At 44.9% G+C, this 20,520-nt stretch overlaps 1 protein-coding gene across 1 annotated transcript in view; it reads right to left on the bottom strand.

The window, feature by feature from the left end:
* Positions 1–286: 286 nt before the first annotated feature.
* The window catches only part of kcnma1a (potassium large conductance calcium-activated channel, subfamily M, alpha member 1a), a 325,301-nt gene continuing 305,067 nt past the window's right edge, over positions 287–20,520 (bottom strand). Inside the window, exons 25-30 of the mRNA XM_007898488.2 lie at positions 11,760–11,873; positions 7,965–8,095; positions 3,738–3,932; positions 2,484–2,602; positions 1,605–1,829; positions 287–587 (exon numbers count right to left, since the gene is read on the bottom strand). Of these exons, the coding sequence (XP_007896679.1) occupies positions 566–587; positions 1,605–1,829; positions 2,484–2,602; positions 3,738–3,932; positions 7,965–8,095; positions 11,760–11,873 (806 nt within the window). The 3' untranslated portion in view covers positions 287–565. The remainder of the gene's footprint in view (positions 588–1,604; positions 1,830–2,483; positions 2,603–3,737; positions 3,933–7,964; positions 8,096–11,759; positions 11,874–20,520) is intronic.

A 20,520-nucleotide genomic window follows, 5' to 3' on the forward strand; every position in this document is an offset into this window, starting at 1 on the left:
CTTTGAAAAGAGCTACCCAAATCAATCCCATTTCCCTGCTCTCTCCCCACAACCCTGCAAACTTTTCATAACATATTCAATGCATTCAAATATGCATTGAATGTGTGATGTAAAATATGCATTGAATATTGTGGTTTTTAGTTTAATAAAAATATTAATGAAAGAATAATGTAGCTTGATTTTTTGACTGAATATTTTAACATTTGTATTTAAGTAACATGTGTTAAAGAGTAGTGTAATTTCTATAGGATATGTCTTTGTTGTGAGTAAAACATTCAGGGTTGACTTTTTGGACATGAATACAACAATTTTAATCTGCGAAAAATACAAAATGCACCATGTACAATATATGTACAGACTCTTTTGTACAGGACAGACAATTGAATCAGTCTGTTTAGTAGTATTATTATTTGTCTTTCTTTCTATCTTCTAGTGTTGCAATGTGGTGAAAGCAAAATGGCTATCTGTGTCTCAACATTCATCCTCGACTTCTCTGATGGGTTGGATTAAACTGCTGGTGGATTTATATTGGTTGATTTGAATGTTCCTTGTGGTGTTTTCAGTTTCATCTGTAAACCATTTCTTTTCTGCAAGAAGAGGAAAAAAAGTAAGGTTTCATTTTCAGCAAGATATTAGTTATATTTAAAATACTTTAGAATTTATTTTCTCACTCTGTCTGTCTGACTAACTGACTGATCTATGATCTCGCCCTAGGAGAGAAAAATAATTGTCCATGGCATGCCACATGCAAATATACACAAATAAAAAATTACAGTAGCACCACTTGACAACGGAGTTCTTTGAAGCAAAATTAAAACACAAACTGCAACTCTCCCTTTCTTTCCCCTGGTTTACCTCATCCCCCAAAAAGTGTTACAAGTCATGCAAACAAAAATAAAATACACCCCCCCCCCCCCATGATTACCGTACCTTGGCTCATTCTAGTCATCCTTGTAGCACTTTAGAGAAAAAAGCAAATCAATATTACACTGCTCTTCACCTATAGGGCACCGTCTCAATCAAACACCAGGTAGCTCCGTCATCTCCTAGAACGACCCATCTTCAAACACTGACATCTCGCCAAGGAGGGACAGCGTTGTATCCCCACAAAAAGACCCCGGGAAACGTTCACATTTCCTTCATTCGTCCTTTCCGCTCACTCTTTATACAAACATTTCTAATTCAACAAATGAATACAATGCAAAAGTAGAACACTTTTACCTTTTACACAACAAATTCTGCGCAAACATTCCACTAATCTTACATCTGCCGTGGTAGGATGCAAAATGCATCGATTCGATATGAAACAAACTGTCCCCTGGCTGGCGGACTAAGCCTACCTGAATCCTAAACCTATGCACCGCATCCCCTTACTTAGCGAGAATTTTTTCCTTCGACGCTACGTACACCAAGGATAAAAAAATAAGCACGTAAACACCTGTGCTTTGCCCCTTTTACACTCCCTCCATATTGCTACAAAAAAGTTTGTTAATCACTAATCGACAGGCGTACTAAACAGTTTATACAATGAATAGACATCGTTACACCTCATAATACTGTAAGTAACCCAGTTACAAGGAGCTCTTCCCTCAGCGACCACCTACTTCTGCTTTTCCCGGGACTCCCTGCTCTTGGTGCGGCTGGGTCGGTTGCCCGAGGGCAATGTGGAGTGCACCGACGAGCTCTTCTTACTGGAAGAGTGTGAGGAATGCGACGAGTGAGACAAGCTGACACGAGACTGGCCTGCGTTGTGGTCAAATTGCATCAGGCAGAAGATCAGATCCGTGGGCACCATCTCGAATTCGTACGGTGGGTTCGTAATCACATACCTGAAAAGCAAAAGGAAAAATGGATGGTTGCTTGAACTAAACAGTAAATAAAATGTCTAAGTAACAAGACCTGCATCTAACTTAATTCTATGAATGTACTCAACATGCAGCATTCACATCACCTGTGCATGGCCCAAAATCATTCTCGAGCTCTGGGACTCTGCTCTGCGTGAGGGGGGGGTGCTATATAAATGCAAGTTGTTGTTGTTGGTACAGGTATCCAAGCTCATGCAGAACTCAAGATGCATTGCTTCCCGTTTGGTGACTCATTTAATAATAATCACCCTTGCATTTGATACAGCGCCTTAATGCGTCTGCGACGTCTCAAAGCGCTTCACAGAATATACTGTAAAGTGGATTGACTACATTTTGTGGGTGAAAGGCTTGTCAAACGGCTCTGGTTGTTCTATGATCTCTCGCGTGGCGTGGCCCTGACCCACTTTCACCAAATAAAGTTCTTCCCAATTGAGCTCCGGCACAACATCTGATATACATAAGCAATGAGCCCAAGGGTCACCAAGAGTCACCAAAATTAGTGATGTTTCTCCGGCATGCCAGAGTCACCCTTCTCGTGCGAACATATATCACAATCGCACTTGTCTGACGCCTGCAGCCGCATCTAGAAATGCAAACGACTAAGACTGTCGCTCTTACCTCTTAATACACGGGCTCGGCGTACACATGTGTGCATCCCGTAATCGGTAAATCCCAAAGCAAAGCATGTTGTACGTTTTTAAGGCTTTACAGAACAGATCTCCATAGCAGCCTCCATCCTGCAACAAAAAAGGAATGCGGCTCAGAGCACATCAACAGTGCCTCTCCGAGGCCTTAACACCTTTCCTGGAGCGAGGATTTGTACATCGATGCTATCGCTTCACTTTTGTAAGCCCAACATGCTACAACAACAAATTTTACAACAAAAACAGATGACATTTTATATCGCTCCTTTCATGTCAGGTAAAGTACTGAACTGACTGATGCCACTGTCAAAGAGGAAGATCTTAAGACAATCATCAAAAAGAGAGAAGGAAGGGGCAACTTAGAATTAAGTAACCAAGAATTACTCTGGAATTTAGTTCCTGAAGGTTGAGTCATGAAGGCTGAAAATTTGACTTACAACTGTGGGGCGGGCAGGGTTGGGGGACGTCAAATAGACTGATGTGTACCAAGCAGAGGGACCAGGAGTATTGATAGGGCTTTTAGAAGGGCACAAGTCAGGTGGGCCAAGAATGTGGAAGGCTTTAAATGTGGAGATGAGGATCAAACTCAATCCTGGGTGGGATCGTGGGAGCCAGTGGAGCCTGTCGAGGATGGGAGCAATAGGTTTGTATGGGAGAGGACACAAGTTGCAAAGGTCTGGATGATCTGCAGCTTGTGGAGGGGAAAATCTTGAGGCAGAGTGGAAGTCCAGGGTGTGGAAAGAGCAAAGCTGGAAAGCTACGAATCATTCCAGAACTGTGAAGAGGAAAGGCAGGTTACAATGAAGTGAAGCCTGGAGATCAGCTGGGAGGAACAGGAGGAGGGAGAGACAGGTTGGAAGGGACAGAGGGAGGGATGGGTGGAGGCCGGTAAAGGGGGAGAGGAAGGGGTGACACTAGCAAGGGGCAGAGGCAGTCCAGTGGATCCTCTGGCTTGTGAAGTCTCCTCGCATTTGGAGTTGCAGGAGAGAATGGGCAGGACTTGGGAAGGTGGGCAAAGGAGCTGGTGTGTGATGCAGAAGAGCTTCCTGGGCTTGCCCTTGGCCTCAAACAACATCTTGGAGTAAAAGGATGATTTGAGCAATGCAAAGATAGAACAATAGTGACTGGTAGGTGGATTTGCAGTCATGGTGGGAAGACACCCAGAAGTTTAGATGACTCGCTCTTACACCCAAACAGCGAGGAAAAGCCACACACGCTTTCGCCTTACCCCGAGGTCTGCGAAGGGGCCGTCGTATAAAGCCAACTGTGCAACGCGACATCGGTCCCTGTTGGCCAGTGTTTGCGGAGTACTGTAACCGCCTCGCAGCGCGTTCTCTTCAGCCAGAAGCCCTTCCAATTCCGGAGTGGCTCCCCCAGTCACTAAAGTGCGTATCAGAGTCAGGATATTGTCGTTGAAGTACGTCTGCGGAGATAAAACAAACTCTTTAAACAAACACCATTAAAGTCATCGTCGAGGATTTTCAAATTACTCTTCCCTCGGATTTTCTGCAGTTAAAACGGCTGCGCTGTCACTTCACATCTTTTGCTGCAGAGGTGAACAGACAGGAGACTCCAATTACTCCCTTTTACTCGTACGTCCCATTAGCTCCCTTCACTACATCTTTACTTCCACATACAATATCGGGTCACTTTTGTTCTAAAGGACAGAAATTGTAACCGTTAATTCCCTCTATAATTGGCTATAGTGGCCGCCGTGCAGAGTCTATATCCCTCAACATTAATTCGCGCCTGACTCAAGGCCACCAATGATGCAAGGACGCAGCTCTGGACAGACTGAAAGCACACACAAACTAAAGTTTACCCTGCAAAACACACAGTCAAAACCACTTCACAATATATACTGTGAAGCGATTTGCACCGCATCGACAATGTGATAAGGCATTATATCTGTGCTCAATTGACTGCTGTATTTCACCCACAAAATATAGTCAATCCATTTCACAATATATTCTGTGAAGCACTTTGAGACATCTCAACAAGATGATATATCAAAAGCAAGGATGATTATTATTATTATTACATTATAAAGTGCCGTTTCTCCTCTTCATCCATTCGTGCCTACGACCGTGACCCGATTGCCAGGACACTCTCACAGCTTAGTTGTCCCATGGCTTTATCGCACAAGCTGACAGAACTCAGACATAAGTAGGTATCAATTAAACATTTGGATTTTCTAAAAAATAAATGGCTGATGAGCTCCAAGTCCCGGGTGGTCTTGTTTAAAACACTCCACTTCACTGCTAAGCACACTTTATTAGGTGCATAGCTACTTCAAGATGACAGCCTGCCACCAGCTATAACCGTTTGTTCCCGTCAGGTAAACAATCGGTCTTATAAATATTTACTCGGTGTCAATGGAATACATTTCAGCCTCACTAAAGACGACTGTTACTTTAAGGAAGGTTTCCACAGGCCACGTTTCACCAAGACAATCCTCGCGTTGCACACAGAGCCTTCACGTCACCGAGACGTCTCAAAACGCTTTGCCAGATTTACCGTAAAGCCTAATAGCTGTGTGTTTGATTTCAGCCAGCCCATCGTTGCGATAAAAATGCCAAATCTCGCACTGTGCACCTGTTTGTACAGTGATCTTGCTTTTAGCCCCCACTTGAGTTTATTGGGGCTTCCACAGACGCTCCTCAAAACACTAAAATTTTCCTCCACTTCCCTCAGTTGGTTAGTTTGGGAGAGAAGGAGGGAAAGAGGAAGGGACAGAACCCGACAGTGTCCCAATTATTATACAGACACAGAGCTGTGCTGGAAGGTTCACGAGCACGCATGTTCGGTAAAGACAACAACAACTTGCATTTATATACTGCCCCTCATTCAGGGCAGCGACCCAGAGCGAATTGGTCCAAGTGCAGCGCACCCCCACCTCAACCAACAAACTGACGGCCAACAACAAAAACAAAATTATATTTGAAATTATATTTCACGTCGGGAGGACATCCCAAGGCGCTGGACATACAGAGTTACAGACCTGAGCTGGGGGCCAGGGTGGGGGAGTGGGAGGTCAGGGGGGAACCAGGGAGACCAAAAGCATGGTCAAAGAGGAGGGTCTTGAGGTGGATCTTGAAGGTGGCGAGGGAGGGAGCAAGACGGAAGGACTGCGGGATGGAGTTCCAGAGGGTGGGTGAAGAGTGGTGGAAGGCCCGCCCGCCGATAGTGGGGCGAGCAAGGCGGGTGACGTGAAGTAGGCTGGAGCCCACTGGGCAGAAGGAGCGAACGGGCTGATTAGGGGTTAGGAGATCGGAGAGGTAGGGGGAGCAAGACCGTGGAGGGCTTTGAAGGTGAGGACCAGGATCTTAGTGTGGGAGAGGACACAGGCTGCAGAGTTCTGGATGATCTTCAGTCTGTGGAGGGAGGAGTTGGGGAGGCCGACAAGCAGCGAGTTTGCATAATCGAGCCTCGATGGAGGACGAGGAGGCAGAGAGAGCCCTGGTCGCAGATGTCACTTTGACCAGGGCTGTTTCTGTGCTGTGGGCGGCATAGAAGCCTGATTGGAGAGGTTCGAGAAGGGAGTGGTAGGAGAGGAAGGAGCGAAGGTGAGAAGCAACAACTCATTCCAGGACCTTGGAGAGGAAGGGGAGGTTGGAGATGGGGCGGTAGTTAGGGAGTAGAGAAGGGTCCAGGGAGGGATTTTTAAGGAGTGATGGCAGCGGTTTTTAAAGAGGTGGGAAAGTACCAGAGGACAGGGAGAAGCTTATGATGCAGTGCTTCGGTTGTGAGCTTTGAACGCCTGAAGGTCTCACCCACCGTTTAGGCTCAAACGTGAAGAATGCCCGCTTGGCTCAGGTACTGGAATGCACCCGGCAACTGTTGATGAGCAGAAGGACAAAAAGCGGTTTGGTTTCTGCAATGTTAAAGTCTAATTAAACTTCATCGGACTTTTCACAATTTCAGACTCCTTGACAGTATATAAAATAAGGCTCGTGGCATAGACCAATGAACCATTCGACAAAGTGGACTAGTCATCCAATACAACATTTTGACTCTCCACAATAACAGCAACAACAACTTGCATTGACAAAGGCAGAGGGATCGAGCAGAGCTGCCTTCCAACGGTGCCATCCACCCAAATGACAGAAGCGTGTCGTTCATTAACCGTCAACATCTTTTGTCCAACATGGAAAAAAAACAAGCCAAATTGAGACATCGAAACCAGTGGAGTGTTTCATAACCAAGAAATTCATCTCTTTCCCACTGGCACCTTTTAGACATCAGACAACAAAAAGCGCACAACTCCAGTGCCTACCCATGGGCCCACATAGCTTTCAAAGACTGTCATTTGGGGAGCTTGGTACAGCACTGACCTTGTTAAGTCATATAATGTGCTCAGTACAGCTCCATTTGATGGCAATGCATGTGAAAAGTGTGTTGACAGAAACTTCGCTTTGCTGATCCTACAGCAAATCGGACTGTCTGATCAATCTGACAGATTCATTTATAAACTTTCACCGATTAGTGCAACTTGGATTCAACTTAAATTTGCATCTCATGCCGGCGTTCCATTTTCGCTGCACGCTACATTACTCAAGTTCACATTTCTCGCGACAAATGATTAAACGCTGAACCTAGCAGTGACGGCAGCCACTGCTATAGAGAAGCATTCTGAAGCTGTTTAGCCTTATATTCACAGAAAAGCCTCCAAAGAGGTCACAGGTGCACTTGACTGAGTCCAGCTTTTCGAGTGCAAACTCGCAAACTAAGCAGCTTCAATGAACAATTTCCTCACCAACCTCGTATTCTCCTTTCCTTTAGCATCCCTCTTGAGAGACTGAGCCATCCTCCTCAACCACCTCTCCTTCCTCATCTGCCTCTCCTACCTCATTTGCATCCCTGCCTCATCCGCCACTACTCCCTCATCTGCTTCACTGGGACGCCCTCTCCTTGTTCGAGTCCTTCTTGATCCACCGTCACCGTTTCATTTTGTCACCCACCCCGCAAGGTCACCTGTAGTGTATCCGAGCTTCTATTCTCATTCCACTCCTTATATAGTCTGCAGACACAGGATCAACTTCCGAAAGAATGCGGTTGACACTCAGATCTATTTTTCATCCTCTAGTCGGGATCCCATTGCTACCGACGTTCTGACCAGCCGCTTGTCAGACATCAAGGCTTGGAGAAGCGCCAACTTTCCGCAGCTGAAAACAGACAAGACGGAAGCCTCTTGTCCTCCTTGCCTCCCGTCAATTTAATGGAGTACATACAACTTTGTAAGATAGTTCCGGATGAAGAAGCCCCTTAGGCCCATTTAATCTCATCGCTTCGACTGTGACCTTTGAACGCCTGAAGGCTCGAGCAGACAGCACTGAGCTTTGGCTTTCAAAAGACCGGTCGGAGGCTCTACCACTTGCGATTTATGAGGGCGGCTCTAACTTTACAATGGTGCGGGCAAGGGGGAGAAGGAACAAATTCGTCCCACTTCACTCACAGCGCTCATCAGCGAGTCCAACACACTGACGGCAAACGCCGTCCCGCATGCAAATGGCTGCGTCAGGTACAGCTCCGTGTCTGGGTCATCATCGTCATCTTGGTCCAAGAACTGAACATTGGAGTCATTCACTAAAGAGAGACCAAAGAGATCAATAAATTAGCACGCGTCAAACACTCGATAGCGGCCTTCAGAGGCAGCCGTCTCGCAATTCCTTTACTTAAGTTACACTCCACATTCCGGTGCTGGTAGAAACCATGGCGACCGCTCGGACGTTACTTTTTTCCCCTGTACCTGGATCCTTGCTTCAGAGAGCAAGTCAAATGAAACCAAACATTTCAAAGAAGCTTGTATCTGAAGCCTTGTTTCCATTCCAACTGCCCAAGGGCAAAACACAAACCCCACACCACTCCTCCCTTCCTACCACCACCCACTTCTCAGACTCCCCAGTGAGAGATGCGGAGAGAACTGCGAATCACCACGACAGAGGCTAATGAGAAGACACAAGCCAGAGAAATTAACTGCGTGCAAATGCTATGGAAACAATTGCAAAAGACAGAGCGGTGAGGTCAAAAGTCAAGGGATGCTCTGTAAAAGTAATCGTTGCATAGAGAAAGAGAAAAATAAAAATTACGGAGGACACAACCGACACAGCCAAGTCGAACTGTAACCAGGGACAAAAAACAGACACTGGAAGTGGTGCCGTGTGGAACACAACCTCTCTCCGCCAAATCAAAACGAGCTGATGAAGGGGGAAGAGTGAGGCTGTGAAGAAAGGACAAAGTCGCTGCTTACCCAGTTCGGTTATCATGGCAACGTTGGTTCCACTGTTTTTTTCCTGACTGAATGAAACCAAAGGGAGCAATTTGCCAGGTTTAACTAATGATGAACAAGAATTGGTAAACAGGAGAACACATAGATAAATGAAAGAGAGAAAAAGACAGGTCACACTTCAAAAAAGGACAAAGAGAAAGAGAGAAAGCTAGGTTACTCAATATTCATTACAACCGGAAATAACCATTTTCAAAGCAGGGCATTTCACAATTAAATCGCCACGTGCATCGCACTTTTTAAAAAAAAGGACAACAACTTGCATTTATGCAACGCCCTTTACTTTGGGTTGTGTCTCAGAGCGCTCTGTGGGGCAGGAGAAGGATGTGACCCATGGCACTTTCAAACAAGTTGGATTTGAGGTGGCACTTGGAGACAGAAAGAGGAGATACAGTGCAAGAGGAGGGAGGGTGGGAGCTGGAGGGAGTGAGTTCGGGGTAAAGGAACCAAAGGCCATCTCACTGAGTGGAGGAGTAGGCCAGGAGGAGAATAAGCTTCAACAAGCATAAAGGTGCCTGCTAAAGTGTGCGTTTTGAACCTTTTAGTTAAGCTTTTTTGAGGAATAAAAACTATACCGTTACTTTTACTGAACATTCTGGTTGCCTTTAGAAAAGAAACTTCCAACAAGTTATTCTTATGAAAATGACCACCATCAGTTCTATAACATCAGTAAAAACAACACACACACAAGCCCTAACAGAAATCGCAGCAGTTGATACAGACGTCACTTTCTCTTCGGAACTGCAGAAATATAGCAGGTACATCTGTACTTTCTGACGTTTTCATATCTCTTTGGGAGAGAGGAAGTGAAGTGGAGGGTGGAAGGGAGGAAATTACCTTGCAATTGGGGGTCCGGTCCACCGTACTAATAGTTACGGTTTACTTGTGTTGCTCAGTCATTAAGCAATGCTACGAAGCCTCCATAATCTGAGAGATTCATATCTGTTTATACACACAGTTGTCAAACTGTCGTTACTTTTGTACATAAAAGTCTCTCGCAAATGGAAACACTATTCTCAAATCGGGGTGGTTAATTTCCTTGAGCACAATCTCTCTTCAGTTCTAGGGGTCACACCTCTCATTCAGTCTTTCTTCTGACATGCACTGGGCATTTTCTGCCCTCACAAGTGCTGCTATTACCGACGAATCATACATTGATTGTGAATCTACAGCTCAGTGCGAACACTCTGAAAAGATGGCTGATTGACGGCACGAAGCGGAGTTGCAGGAATTCCACTTGTGATTTGTGACTTACGCACAGATTCAGACCCACTTGTATTGAACAACAACAACAAATTGCAACTAAAGAGTGTATTTTACGTGAGGAGGAAATCAGAGAATGTACGTGATTGTGAGTGTGCAGTTACGCACAGTACAGGAAAGGGAAGGGTATCTTTTGGGCACACAGATGTCTCCGTTGTGTAAACTGGGTGTGACTTAAGTCCTAAACCATCATAAGTGGAAGATGCCACAAGCAGTAACAGTTGTGAGTTACTTCTTCATTACTTAACTTACTGATTATGTTATAGACTGCCCCTGGTACAGTGCAGTGTCATGTTGCCGCGATGGCAATATAAGTCAGGCTTAAAACACAGTGATTGCAACCTGAAAACAACAACAACTGGTATTTATATAGCCGGCCTTCACCCACATAGCACGTCGGAGTGCTTGACAGCGGTGTGGTTTGATGCTGAGCTGGAAAGAGAGGGGAAATGACCGACAGCACGGTTGAAGAGGAAAGTCGAGTGATTCAAAGAAGGTCAAAGAGTGATAAGACGAAAAAATTGGAGGGAGTTCCAGGGATTCGGGGGTGTCGAAGCTGCAGCAGAAGGGACAAGGGACATGCAAGAAGACCTGAACAAGCTGACCAAAGATGGCAGGGTGTAGTGGGGTGTGAGCAGATCAGAGAGGTCGTGAGATGCCAGGGTGTCAGGTGATCATCTTGAAATTGGTGTGTTCTGCAACGCGGAGCTAATGGAGCCGAGGAAAAACTGGGCCGATGGAGACTGGTGCGGGTGAAGACACGGGCGGAAGAATTCTGTATGATCTAGACTTTGTTTATAGCGGAGCCGGGGACACTGGCGAGGAAAGCACAAAACATTGACAAAAGCGGAATGATCGAGTATGTCAGCAGCATTTGAAGTAAGATAAGGCCGACGTGGCAGAGGTGGAAGAAGAGAAAGGCGATTCTGGTCACGCACCGCAGGTGGAGTCGGAAGGATAACTGGCGAACACCTCAAGAGCTGCTCACACAAACCCATAGGCTGCAGCATTCGAAAATACTTTTCAAACTCGAGCAAAACAAACACTTTCTTTTATGTTAAAGGTACAAAACCAATCAAATCATCTTTCCGCTAAAACAGCCAGCGGGGAGATTTCAAGATTGCAATCTGTATCCATTTAGCAGTAATGTTCACAAAAATGTAGCGCTCAACAATATACCAGACGGTCCCTCGGCCTGTCCGATCTCATCTTCCCAGAATACCTGCCTCACCCTCCTCTCACCATGCACAGCATCAAGCTGTTTGACCCTCTGGCCAATTGATATGTTTGACCTCTACGCTTTCAGCGGTTTACATTACCTAAAGAATGGAGGATTGTGCACGTGCCTTTGCACGACTCCCAGCAAGGTGTCTCCCAAACATCCCCAGAAGAAAGACATTTTTTAAGGTGTCGTAAGCTTGGTTACAGTGATCAGCCAAAGTGATCATTCACAGCACACGTACATGCCAATCAACCTATTCGGATTGCATAATTCGAAATCTTATTTTCACCTACGAGTCCTTTTTTTTTGGTGTTTGGTAGTCAACATTTGGAATTTGAGCGCCTTTCACTTGGAAGGATGTCCTCGGCTCAAAGGCCCCTCTCCCCCCAGCATGACCGACAAGTGCTGCGCATCGTGCTGCTGTGTTTCCACTGGAAGAAAAGGCATTAGCCACCAACCTGAGGGATGAGTGCTCTTACCTAGCTCAGTGATGATCGGGATGTTGGCCCCTGTGGTGATGGAGGTCTGTCGGACAATACCATGGACAGGACTGTTGTCAGGAGATGCTCGATCCATCCCTGGGGGTGTGAACCCTGTGCGGTGAAGAAACAGCTCCAAGTCAGAAAAAACAGTCCGCGTCTGATCCCGTTAATCGTTCTCACTCGTAAACACAACAGTGAACAGTGTTCGTGACCATCCCCTCGGCCACACTCACTCCCTTGTGGAGAAAGTATCAGTGGAGAGAGACGCAAATCACAATCAATCGCTTCAGAGTGTCATAAGAACAATCAAGCCAGCATAGTCCATGAGGAGGTACATCAGGAGCAAACGTACTTCAGAAATGTTCCTGTAAAGTTTCTCGTGACTCAGTTTGAGAAGATACTGTGCTGCAGGCTACAATACACCCTGACGTGGAACCCGCCTGTGTCACCCACACCCGCTTCCCGATGCTGCTGTTACATTGCACTTTGCAATGATTCAGATCAGATGCGACCTGAAGTCAAACTGCGATTCAATTAAGCTGCTGCGCAACTGCATCCTGGGCAGCCAATATCTCATAACTTATCACATCCACACACGTGCACTCTCCACAAAGCGAGTGTGCACGTATATCTACCTATATATATATATATAACTGGTTAGACTCCTGCAGTAACCCAACGCTCGCTCTGGAGTTCTTGGCAAGCTGCAAGAGAGTATCGTAACATTTCTGTTTCGTTGACTTTTAAAAGAAGTTTCTTTAGAGAGACTCGAACCAAAGCAACGCTCAAACAGCGCCTGTTACACGTATCACACACCTTTCAATAATCTGAGCACAGCGTAAGGGACGTGCATGTGGTGCTTAACAATGAAGCTGTTAGACTCGTTTCTATAAGGTAAAACAATCAAAAGACTGCAAACCGAGCCATTATCGTAAACTTACCTACATAACTCTCTGAGGCAACATGTGTCTAAGAGAAATAAAATCTATGCAAGCGGCCCTGCAGGGAGTTTTAGAGTAAGCCGTTACAGTACAAAGAAAAATGCCGACGTCTTACATTCAAAGCGCACAATTATGATAAAATTCAATTGAAGTTAGGAACCGAAGAGGCATAGATCAACAAAGAGATCCGAGGATTCAGACCCACAAATGCCTAAAGGTAGCGATGTTGGCTTGAAGCATAGGGGAATTTGTGTAATTCCTTGGTTTGGAGTCCAATTCCACTCACTGCACTAAAAGAAGGATTGAGCAGCGATAGAAAGAGTAAAGTGCTTAGGCTGACTGGCATGATACCAGTGCTGGCAGGTTATTGCCATCGGGATAGACTGCAATAGGTTAGGCCTTTTTTTGCCGGGGAAGAGATGTTTTAGAGGGGACTTAAATAGAAGTGTTCACATTATAAAATGCTTCCATAAGGTTAGCATAAATAAGCTGCCCCCTCCCCCATGGAGTCCATAATAAAGAAGAACTGTTCATGTAGAAGGTAGTGAGAGTGCACAACACACTGCTGCTCCAAGCACCAATCCGATCGCACAGTATAGATGCATTTAAGAGGAAGCTAGATATATGTGCGAGGGAGAACGGAATACGAGGGAGTAAGGAACGGGTGGAGACTGGAGTGGAGTAAATATCTTGGTGCAGACTCATGGGACCCAATGGCCAGGTTACGCCCTGTACAGTCGATGAAAAATCAACGTAAAAAAATGTGCAAAGAAATCAGCTCCTGAGCTTTCCTCCTTCCTCATCTCTGTGTACAAATACCAATCATAAATCTCCGGACACAAACGCAGTTTCACTTCAGGGCTCGCGTTAATGTTTCACAGAAAGGCCCACTGGGCAGCAAGCTGAAATCATTTCATCCATCACGGTCACTTGCTACTTATTGGGTATTTACACTTTTCCATCATATTGTAGACATCAATTTTACATCCTGTCCATGTGAGTACCACGTGGCAATCGTAAACTCTTTGATCAGTAACATTCAAAGACTTAACCTCACACGCACTCCAACCCTCCTTCCCATTAATGTGCTAGTTCTTTGAAGTCACGCAACTTGACATTTTACATTTTTCTTCAAGTTGGCAAGTAAACACCTAAAGCCAATAATGTTGTATACATAATACATAGTGTAGAAGGCTTCAGGCCATTAGTTATTGCTGACACCATAAAACCCGGCTGACCTTTCTGAACCAGCAGCCTCAAAACAACAGCTTTTAAACTTTAAAACAAAATATATTGTGCTTTCTCTATTTGGACCTCAAATAAAGAAAATATGTGGAACACCTCATTTCATAATAATAATAATAATCCTTGCATTTGAGCTATATCATATAACATTGTTCAGACATCTCAAAGCGCTTTGCTGAATCTACTGTAAAGTGTATTCACTGTATATTTTGTGGGCGAAATGCAGCAGCCAATTGCGCATAGAAGTGTCCCACAAAGTAGTACATTAAGTTACCAAATTATTACTATTATTATTAAATTAATTAATTAATTATTTGAAGAGATTATTACCCCTGGAAAACGATCCACCAGTCAACTATCCACTAATAACTGGGTTCCTACTTACTGTTAGGTATGTGGAGTAAGGAAACTGGCTTAAGGTTTAACCTGCCAGGGTCGTCTTGCTTGTGAGGTGACTGCTCTAACAACAACAACAAGATTACATCTGTATAGCGCCTTTCACGTCGGGAGGATGGGGGTTAGAAGGTCACAGAGATAGGGTGGGGTGAAGCCACGGAGGACTCTGTATATGAGGACCAGGATCTTGGACTAACCAGTACGCACTTGAAAGGAAATAGCTATAGATTCCCTCACCTGCTAGGCCTACCTTATTTTGTATCAATTCTTTAAATCCTTTCTTACAATCAACTGTCGTATTTCTTCAAACAACCATTGAAGTACTAACATTTGGTAGACCGTGACTTTTCCTTATTCAAATCACGCATCGTCTTGTCAATTTTTTTAAACTTGATTATCACTTAAATTCATTTTGTAGCGGTGGGGCGGGTGGGGGGGTGGGGGGGGGTGGGGAAGGAGGGGGCAGGAAGGTTAAAGACCAAAATCTATCTTGATTCATTACCACCATCTCTGGCACATCACTCACCCAACTTGGTGGAGCGCACAACTTAGAAGACAATAGTCGGAAACCAAACGATTCCAAAGACCAAAAGTAAATTTTGCAAAAATAAGCTATGTTTGTTCCCCAGAAACGTTGTTACAATGAGCTTCTTTTTATTAGTTCTTTGATTGCAAATAATGGCTAGTGCCAAAGCCTTTCCCCACCTTGAAAACATGTTCAGTCAGTCAACTGTTTGATCCATGAAACTAAGATAAATACAAACAATTGACCAATTTTTACCAGCACTTGGGCAGCCTACCATAAAGATTACCTTTTAATTTACAATAGCACTGCAGTTCATATTCTGAGAGAATGATCAAAGGTGTGAGACAGGCCTTGAAGCAGCCAAGGCGGAGGAGTGTGGTAGTGGGGCTCCTGTTTGGAGTTCCAGAAACTGAGAGAAGAAAGGCTAGAGGCCTGACCACCAATTGTGTAGTGGGAAGGGTGTGGGACTTGGAGCAGGCCAGTGCCTTCCAAGCTGAGAGAGCTGGTAACATTTTAGTAGAGATGGCGGGGGGGGGGCGGTGGCGGAACAAGACCTTGGAGGATGAGGATTTTGAACTTGATTCTCTTAGGATAAGGAGCAAATGAAGCCAGGGGTAAGGATGGGAGTGATTGGTTCACGAAGCTTAGTGCAAGAGAGGACACGAGCTACAGAGTTATGAGTAATGTGCAGCTTGTGGAGGGAAGAGTTGGGAAACCTAGCGAGCAGGGAGTTAGCATAGTTAAGCCTGCACGTAATGGAAGTCTAAGTGCTATTCTTCAGACTACACTCCTCCGCCATTGTTTGGGATTATGAGTCATCTTCAAGAGCTAATAGGGATTGAATTAAAGACATTTGATGGACCCTCAGAGCACTTTTATGGGGTCTGCAGATCAAGCTGACCTATTTCTGCATAGTAATCACAGCTTGTTGCTTGGCAGAGAGTGAACTAAAACAATCGTGCGATGCAGCAGTCGTCAGTGAACATCATGATGAATAAAAGTCAACGACTGGATTAAATACTTTTTAATATCTCATCAGTATCTGCTGCAACATAAATTATGCAAATTTCGCACCGATGCTTATGTGAAAATTATGCAGATTATAACTTGATTAGCCTTTTATCATGAGACCCAATTTGGCTTTTTTTAATCTATTAACTTTCCATAAATGAAGCATCTGAATAGCTCCCCTGAGCAGCTGCAGTAATAACTACAACAGCGGTTATTTCAGCTTTTAATATTATAGTCGTGCAATAGGAAGGGGGGATCAATTTCTCGCGTTTCATATGTTTACGTTTTGACTTTTGCCAACCTGCACCTAATACTTTCTGGAATTCGGTAAGCAGGATGCACCCCTCCAGGTGGAGAGTGCGCATTCCATTCCAACAATCTATCTCTGAAATGTCCACGAGTAGGTGCGATGCATGAAATTCTCAGTTTGGTTTGGCATGGTTTCTTAAGCATGGTGATGGGTTTCCGCATGTGTCAGACACCCGTCTGACCAAAGACAAAAGAATCCAAATTGCTCCTGAGAAATAAAGAAGTGTTAAAGCGAGAAGCCGAAACCCATGTAGAAAATGATAATAGCACATCTTGCAAAGCGCTTTGAGATGTCCTCCCAATGTGAATGGAACTGCATGAAATGCAAGGCTTTCGATATTTGGATTATAATCTTGTGAGAGCCATTTACCAACAGTTTTCTCTTCCACAAGTGATAAAAAGGGAGATGAAAATAAATATGTTGCTAATATTTTGCAGTAGGCGTTGTGTGCAAGTGTCAGTACACAGTATGTGCTAAGTTCTCCTGAATGCTCCTCGAGCGCACTGCTGTAGAATGCTGCCCGATTCTGCAAACGGATTATGCCGCACGGGTGCACAGTAAAAGCTCCCAGTCCTAATAATGTTTTGATTCCCACGGGGTGTTTCATTTAAACAGAAAAACTGCATCTGCACAGTCGTCCTTTACTGCTGTATTGTGGATTGGGGGAATCGTTTCCCCCCCCCCCCACCCCTCTTCTCACAACTAAACAACTATTTTATGAACCCTAGAAATTTGTCTCAAATAGACCAATTCCACTGTCACCAACAATGGAGACTCAACATATTCCAGCCAGGATAGGTAGCTGCCATTGTCGGTGCAGACCCCAAGCCGATACATATCGTGTGACTGCAATGCCGTAAAAAGGTAAAATATCTTTGGCGAATACAGGTGCCCTTTCGAGGATCGATTTGCTTTTCGCCAATGAAAACGCGAGATCAGATCTTCCAGGATCCAGTGAGGTTTTTCTTACGCTGAGAGCTTGAAAAGAACCCTTTCATTCAAGCACTTTTTTCCCACGCCACTTGATACTTCTTAGTTTACAAAGTCTGCGCAAGTTTAACAATGTTTCCGAAATTTCCTCAATGCATCCAGATGAATGCAGAGTGTAGTGTTTTTGAAACAACAACAACAAAATTACATTTATAGAGCACTTTCACGTCAGGAGGACATCCCAAAGCACTGGACAGTCAGATGTCGGGGTCCGAGCATGGGGAAATAGGTGGTGTAGGGGTGAGGGAAGGCAGAGAGGTGGGAGGGAGACCAAAGGCACAATCGAAGAGAAGGGTCTTGAGACCGTCCTTGAAGGAGGCAAGGGAGGAAGCGAGGCGAAGGGACCGTGGGGTGGAGTTCCAGAGTGTGGGGACAGAGAGGCTGAAAGCCCGGCCATCGATGGTAGGGCGGATCGGGCAGGAGACATGGAGCAGGCCGGAGCCCGATGAACGGAGGTAGCGGGCAGGTTGGTAGGGAGTCAGCAGGTCAGAGAGGTAGGAGGGCAAGGCCATGGATGGCCTTAAAGGTGAGGACGAGGATCGTGAACTCAATCCTCTGGGGGATGGGGAGCCAGTGGAGTCAGGTGAGGGTGGGAGTGATGGGGTCACGGAGCCTGGTGCACGAGAGTACACGAACTGCAGAGTTTTGGATGATCTGCAGCTTGAGAAGGGAAGAGTTCGGAAGGCAGTCGGTCAGGACGCCAGTAATCCCGGAGTTCAGGGTGGAAGCAGAGAGGTAGAGTTGGGTGTCATCCGCATACATGTGGAAATTTACTCCATGCCTGCGGATGACGTCACCAAGGGGGAGCATGTAGAGGGTGAAGAGGAGGGGACCAAGGACAGAGCCCTGAGGAACACCGCATGAGACAGTGCGGGGGCTGAAGGAGAAGCTGTTTGCCGTGACAAAGTGGAGGCGGTGTGAAAGGTAGGACCTGAACCAGTCAAGGACAGAACCTTGAAGGTTAAGGTTGGAAGAGAGGTAGTGGAGGAGGATTGAGTGGTCCACGGTGTCAAAGGCAGCAAAGAGGTCGAGGAGGACGAGGAGGCAGAGGGAGCCCTGGTCATACATGGTTAGGATGTTGTTTGTGACCTTGACCAGAGCAGTTTCCTGCTACAAGAGATACAAGATGAGCTCCATCAACAAGGAATCCGTTAAAGAGAAAAACTACCTTGATAAACTATCAGGAAAATACATGATGATGAACTGTTAAGTGCTCCGAGACGCTATCCGGGGTGAAGGGCGCTATTTAAATGCAAGTCATTGTTGTTAAAAAGTGAGTCCCACAAATATTTTGAGAGACAGAAACAATGAGGGTTACTATGGTAAAGGCCAGGGAAGTGGGACTGAACACAAAGCTCTTCTGCAGCAGTGCAGATACAAAGGTCTGAATATCATGATGGAAGAATGAGGGGATACATGATCTTTCGGATAACATGTTGAACCAAGGTCCCATCTGCCTGTTCAGGTGGAGGGTTAAGTTCAGATCCCATGACACCATTCGAAAAGAGAAGGGAGTTTTTCACACTGTCCTGGCCAATAAATCCTCCAAATACTCCATGGCTGTTTGTGGGACATAGTTGTGCGCAACTGGCTGCCATGTTCGCCCACAAAATACAAAGTCAATCCACTTTACAGTACATCCTGTGAAGCACTTTGAGACATGATAAGGCACTATAAGAATTATTATTATTATTATTAGGATTGCAAAGGGCAATTCTACGACAGGCCCCAGGAAGTATTTTCTTTATAACTATAATTGAGGCTGAAGGAAGGGGGGGTCAAGGGCAAGACATGGATTTTAAATGCGAGTAGCTGGATGTTCAATACGGGAGGGGCAGGTAGTGGGGAAAGACAAGACCAAATGGCTGACGGTCCTTATTCATCCAAATCTTCCTTGCGATCTCATGGACGGAAAACTCTCCATCACATCGAGCGAAGCCAAGAGCCGATAATTAAATTAACATTGTCCCTGAGTTCAAGAGCGACTGGAGAGTGTAATTGAAATGTACCATCCTTTGGGTAAGGTTTGTCTGGTGCAGATTTGGATTTCGGTGTCAGTGCTCGTATTCAATTTTCCGTCAAGGCTACAAAGACATGTCAATTACTTGAAACTGTAATTTAATGGGAACCTTGCCTAGAAGCTTGAGATGATTCGGTTTGAAAATGATCAGCAAAAGAGTATTTAAAAATCTCAACCACTAAAATCCTTAACCCCAATCACTGCCCCCACCCTCCCCCTTTCTGACTGCCCTGAGGAATTACTGAAAATCACAGCATTATTATATAGAGGGGGGTGGGGGGTAAGAGCACATAAATACCTAACATATGTTAGACTGGAAATTACTGTCAATGTTATTTAACTGTTAATTTTTCAACTTATTTTCCCCTGTAAAACAAAGACATTCAAGAAAGATATATTTCTGTTGGTCTCCAATTCTTTGAGGCAAGTAAGACAAATACTGCTTCGAGCAGTTTCTTTTGGCAGTTACAATATAATTGGATTAACATACAAAATAAGAATTCCTGTCAACAGCAGGTCCTAGGTCAAATCTAAGTTGTACATTTTGAATTTTCCTTATAAAGCGCCCACATATGGAGATACCATTTTGTGAACTTTTCCGCCACTGTGCACAGCTCAGAGATGTCAAACGACAGGCTCAGAGGTATCGTCTTTCTCATCTGATGGGAGGTGGCGTCCTTCTCCTGTCTTGGATGGCCCTTCCTATCCAAATTTACCCCCAGATTCAAATTATTTGGATCCACTTCTCATTATCATTGATGGGAATTTGCTGTACCCCGATTAGTCATTCCATTTGTCTACAAAAGGCTTACTTTGATTTCTAATCGATTAGAACACTTTCTTTTGTCAGTTACAACATAATTGATCAATTATATCAATTATATTGATCAATTATATCTAATCAATTATTTGTGCGCCTTCACCCACCAAATGCATTGCACTTTACAGTGCGTCCTGAGAAGCACTTCGAGTCATGCTCCCGACAAGAAAGGCACAATATAAAATGCAAGCATTCTTATCGGTTATTTTATAAAGCGCTTTGAGATGTTATCTTTTGCCTGAATATCTCTTAATGTAAATTCAAGATCTGATGACACTCTTTAAAAAGAGAAGGCAGTTTGTCCCGGTGACTCAGCCGACAATCTCCCAAATAAATTGGTTCTTCGTTTCACAGTTGTTTGTGGGACATTGCTCTACGCAAATTCTGCGTTTCATCTCCAAAAATACTAAATATTGCAGTGATTGAGAGGATACAGAGGAAGGCAACCTAAATGTTTGACGGGATTGTAGGACTAGACTACGAAGAGCGATTAGCTAAA

This window comes from Callorhinchus milii, unplaced genomic scaffold (assembly GCF_018977255.1).
Source record: "Callorhinchus milii isolate IMCB2004 unplaced genomic scaffold, IMCB_Cmil_1.0 Scaffold7, whole genome shotgun sequence".
NCBI classification, from domain to species: domain Eukaryota; kingdom Metazoa; phylum Chordata; class Chondrichthyes; order Chimaeriformes; family Callorhinchidae; genus Callorhinchus; species Callorhinchus milii.